At 56.2% G+C, this 5,314-nt stretch overlaps 1 protein-coding gene across 3 annotated transcripts in view; it reads left to right on the top strand.

Moving 5' to 3' along the window:
* The window catches only part of PHF21B (PHD finger protein 21B), a 114,289-nt gene extending 110,788 nt beyond the window's left edge, over positions 1 to 3,501 (top strand). Inside the window, exons 13-14 of one of the 3 annotated variants that reach the window (XM_032261427.1) lie at positions 981 to 1,068; positions 1,364 to 3,501. In XM_032261427.1, coding sequence (XP_032117318.1) covers positions 981 to 1,068; positions 1,364 to 1,494 — 219 coding nt within the window. In that variant the 3' untranslated portion in view covers positions 1,495 to 3,501. The other 2 variants (XM_032261426.1, XM_032261428.1) reach the window with 2 other exon arrangements.
* Positions 3,502 to 5,314: the final 1,813 nt, after the last annotated feature.

Raw genomic sequence — 5,314 nt, 5'->3', positions numbered from 1 at the left:
TGGTGATGGTAGTGATGATGATGAGGGTGGTGGTGATGGTGATGGTGATGGTAGTGATGATGAGGGTGGTGGTGATGGTGATGGTAGTGATGAGGGTGGTGGTTGTGATGGTGGTGATGGTAATGATAGTGCTGATCACAATGATGGTGGCAGTGGTGATGTGATGATGATGGTGGTGATTATATGATGGTCATGGTGGTAATGATGATGGTGGTGATGGTGATTGTGGTGATGGTGATTGTGGTGATGATGTTGGTGATGGTGGTGGTGATGGTGGTAGTGATGCTGCTGATCACAGTGATGGTAGTGGTGGTGATGGTGGTGGTGATGGTGATCGTGGTGGTGATGGTGGTGATTGTAATAATGATGGGGGTGGTGATGTTGCTGATCCCAGAGTTGGTGGTGGTGATCATGGTGATCATGGTGGTGGTGATGGTGATGGTGCTGATCACAGTGATAGTGGTGGTGATGATGGTGATCACAGAGATGGTGGTGGTGATGATCACAGTAATAGTGGTGGTGATGGTGCTGATCACAGAGATGGTGGTGGTGATGATGGTGATCGTGGTGGTGATGGTGGTGATGGTGCTGATCACAGTGATACTGGTGGTGATGATGGTGATCCCAGAGATGGTGGTGGTGATGATGGTGATCATGGTGGTGATGGTGGTAATGCTGATGATGATGGTGATGGTGCGGATCACAGTGATAGTGGTGGTAGTGATGATAATGGTGATGATGGTGGTGAAGATGTGATGGAGGATGGTGATGGTAACAGGCCCTGGTGAAGCTTTTTAAAGGCAGTGTCTCATTTAATCCTTTCAATAATGCTATGGAGAGGCTTTGTGGTTGTCCCTATAATCACTTTAGAAGCAGTCTGAGGGAAGTTGTTGTTTGCCCAAGCAGTATTTGACCCAGAGCAGACTGATGTGGGACCCAAGGCATCAGTCCTTATTGCTTTTCCTTGTCGTGGTACGTAGAGAGACTGGAAAAGACCACACAGCACAGCGGGCAAGAGAAAGAGCAGAAAGGCGGCTGGGAAGCCGAAGGTCTCCGAGGCTACTGCGGGTTGACCGGCAGGAGGAGGAGTGTGGGCAGCTAGCGGGGAGGAGGAGGTCGCATCACAGCCCTGGGGAGGATGTTCCCAGGCACAGGCACACTTTTTCTAGCCCTAAATTCCAAGACAAGTATCGTCTCCTGCTTTGTAATTGCATTTGCACCGCTGCCTGGTTTTAGTGAGGCCCTCAGTCTGGTTTCTTGCAGGCCTCGGCAGTGGAGGGGAGAGGGGCCCGGGTGGTGGCTGCCCCAGGATGGCTGCAGAGCAGAATGCTAAGACCCTTTCCCCTGACCTTCTCCCCAACAGAAATGCCTGGAGTTGAAGACAAGCCTGCTGGCCCGCCAGAGGGGGACCCAGTCATCCCTGGACCGCCTGCGGGCCCTCCTGAGACTGATACAGGGCGAGCAGCTGCTGCAGGTCACCATGACGACCACTAACCCCGCCCCACTGCTGGCCAGGCCCTGGACCAAGCCCTCAGTGGCAGCCACACACCCCACCCTCCAGCACCCACAGGGCCACAACTGACCCCGAGGGACCCGTCTTCACACCCACGGAAAGTTATTGGGAGCCTGCTTACACAGCCTGGGGGTTCTGTCGGCCTTAACTCATGAACACTATGAATTTCAGACAAAAATTAACCACACAGAGGAGAGGAGGTGGAAAGAGCTGGGCCAGAGGCCCAGAGCCAGGACCAGGTGGGGATGTGGCCCTGTGCCCTCTGCATTTACAGGGGTCATCTAAGGGCCAGGTGGGGGTATGACAGGCCGGGCCACACAGTCAGCCCCACCCCCGGCCACCTCAGGGCCGCCTGAGCCTCCAGCTTCCAGGCCCTGCTCTCCACAGCCTCCCTCTGGCCTGTCGGAGGGGACAAGCACACTGCCCAGCACACGGTCCCCGCTGAGGGCAGCGCCTCTTGGTGTCCTGTGGGAGGGGAGCTGAGAACGCACGGACATAGCTGAGTGGTAGAGGTAGTTGGGACGAGAAGCGGGTAGCGGGTCTAGGTAGTTCCCTGATGCCCCACACTCCTAGGAGGCCCACCTGCGGCCGGCGGGCCTAGGGCACCCCCTCACCTTTGCAGAACCGCGCGGGCCCCTTTCTGTCAGTATTATTAGGGTTACGAATTGCAGCTGTTTCACTTGAAAGACATTGTCCGGGGCACGCGTGTCTGGGTGCCAGGACGCTGCAGTGGTCCCCACCAGGGCCTCTGCCCCTCCTGCTCCGTCTTTGGGGCCCTCAAGGCTGGCTTCTTTCTTTTGCCAATCTCTTGGACTCCGTTTGCTATTGATCCGTTTTTCTCATGGAGTTTCTGGGCAGGGTGGAGCCGCAGCCGTGCAGGGTGGGGGCATTGGGCAGGATTTCTCTTTGGGGTTGAATCATTCAACTTACAGCTGAAGCCTTTTCTTGCCTCCTTTGGAAGAGCCAATAAGTTTTCCACTCTTCTTTTTTGCCAGTACAGACACTATGCCAAAAAATAACTTCACACTTTTGTATGGTATTTTTATTGTGAGATATTTAATGTGAACGGTAGGGAGGGGACTCGGGCTGACTTCTAGTAGTCTCTGCTTCAAGGTACAAATGGGAACACCTCCCCTCGGGCAGCCTGGCCAAACTGGAAGATACAGCGGGTTTTTTAAGAACTGAATGGAGGACGGGGGAGGGAAGAAAGGGCGGTGGCCTGGGGAGGTTCTGGCCTTCGGGGACCAGAGTCCCCTACTCCTGCTGCCAAGGGCTCCTGCATCCAGGGTGGGCAGTGCCAGCTTATCACCCTCGCCCAATGCCCACGTCCCGGCCCTGAGGGACTGAGCACAACAGGATATGCATCCAGGAGCCACGGGCTCCCACCCCGAGCATATCACATGGTGCCGAATTGCACTGAACACGCGTGTGTGCATCGCACGCGGCCATGACCACAGACGAGCATGCACACACGCAGAGGTGCAGAGCGAGGAGGCTGGCACAGCCCACAGACGCCAGGTCCCTCCTGTCATTCTCACGACTCCGGGAGAAACTGTGCTGTATGATACAGATCTATTTTAATACACTTCACACTGGGTGAACAAGATTTTTATATTCTTTTATGGATGAACAAAGTGAACCGTGTGAGGCACACGTCTTCTATCTTCTATGTTGGCTACGCCGTGCCAAGTGTGCATTACCGCGTGGCTTGCGATGTCCATGTCTTCAGCTTCCTTTTCTGTTCGGTTTGGTTTTCTTCTCGGATGGATTGAGAATGTTAAATGTTTTAACAGTGTAATGGGAGGATATGAAAGATTGGACCCGGGAGGGGTAGCTGCCAACGTGTCTTGAGATTGTTAGGTTTTTTTTTTGGACCAAGGAGGACTGTCCAGTGGGTAGTGAGGATAGAGAAAAAGTGTTTGTCTTAAATAATGCCGATGTAGTTTTTCCTTCTTTACGATGCATTAAAGTCGATCGATGATTTCAAAGCCCTGTGGTTTTGGTGTCCTTGCCTGTGGAGAGGCCCCTGGGAGCGCCCGGGGCAGCCAGGTGGGTGTTGGAGAAGCCGGAAATCAGGATCCTGCCCCACCCCAAGGAGGGAGGGATGGAAGGAGAGAAGCAGGAGAGAGCTCAGTGCCCTTCACTCACTCCCATTCCCAGCCCTCAGAGGCAGCAGGTGACCCTTTAGGGCCAGGATCGAGGATGGAAAGTCTGAAAACTGCAGCAGGCCCATCGCTGTGCAGAGCCCAAGGTGGTGTCCTCTGCTCCCTCGAGTGTCCTGCCTCTTGGCCCGGCAACATCACCACCGTCTCTGCCCTGGCAGTGGGCACATGTGCTCCTGCAGCCACGCTGAGCTCTCGCCTTGTCTTACGGGAGGCTGGGGACCGGACACCGGGGAATCTGCCCCGCTGTGTCCTAGCTCCTGGCATTGCACGGGGGGGCTCTGATGGCCAAGTGGGTCACGGCTGACCCCTGGGCAGTCAGCTGCGGCCAGAGGCTGGGGTCTAATGCCAAAGTGGGGTTTGGTGCCCCAGGGGACAGAGGTGGGGGGCATGCAGGGCTGCCACATGATCCTGCTTCATGGCCAGCCCTGGGGAGCACAGTTTGCAGGGAAGGGAGCAGGTTTCAAGTCAGGTCTGCTTGAGCCCTCCTGGGGTCCACTCTAAAGGCCACGCTCAGCATCCACGGCTTACTACTGTCCTCTCAGATCCTTTCCAATCCGGCTCCCACCCCTTTGCTTCTCTGGAGCGCCAGGTCAGTAGTCACCTTCCGTGGCCAGATCCCGGGGATGGTCCCCGTCATCACCCGGACCTCAGAACCACAGGACACATTGGCCACACCCTTGCCGAAGGAGGCTCCCGGGACCTCACTCCCGCCGGTCTGGCTGCTCCCTGGTCTCTGCTCCAGACTTGCTTCTCTTCTGACTGATCACTGAAGGCCCAGGCCCAGGTCTGCCTCCACGGCTGGCCTCACCTGCCCCTGGCTCTGTCTTTACCCCGAGGCCCACTGCATGGCTGCGGGTGTCTCACGCTTCACACAGTCTCTGCCAGGACAGTCCCTCCTGCCCCCCCATCTCAGAGGAGCTTCAGGCTGCTGGGGCCGGCACCTGGGAGTCATTCTTGGCCCCTCTCTCCCACCCTTCACACCTGGTCCTTGGCAAATCCATCAGCTCTGCCCTCAGGACATAAGCAGGATGGGACAAGTCTCACTGGCCACAATGTCACCACCTTGGTCCCAGCTCCATGATCTCCCCTGGATTCCTGCAGCCGCCGCTCACCTGCTCTCTCCCCTGCACCCCCTGCAGTCTCTTCTTAACCCAGCAACTGGTGTGAAAACCCTCCCATCTGGCCAGGTGCGGTGGCTCACGCCTGTAATCCCAGCACCTGGGGAGGCTGAAGCAGGTAGATCACCTGAGGTCAGGAGTTCGAGACCAGCCTGGCCAACATGGTGAAACCCCCGCCTCTACCAAAAAAAAAAAAAAAAAAAAATAGCCGGGTATGGTGGTACACACCTGTAGACCCAGCTACTTAGGAGGCTGAGGCAGGGAAATTGCTTGAACCTGGGAGGTGGAGGTTGCAGTGAGCCAAGATCATGCTATTACACTTGAACCTGGGTAACAGAGCAAGACTCCCTCTCAAAAACAAAACAAAACAAAACCCTGCCATCACCCTGCATCTCGCTCGGCAAAAGCTCAAGGCCTCACCCCACTCACCCTACTCACCCCCTCACCCCACTCACCCCGTCACCCCACTCACCCCCTCACCCCCTCACCCCACTCACCCCCTCACCCCACTCATCCCC

The sequence above is a fragment of the Sapajus apella genome, unplaced genomic scaffold, assembly GCF_009761245.1.
Source record: "Sapajus apella isolate SASKATOON/1434 unplaced genomic scaffold, GSC_monkey_1.0 scaffold123, whole genome shotgun sequence".
NCBI classification, from domain to species: Eukaryota; Metazoa; Chordata; class Mammalia; order Primates; family Cebidae; genus Sapajus; species Sapajus apella.
Note: the sequence above shows the minus strand (reverse complement) of the source record. Positions and strands in the feature narration are given on the sequence as shown.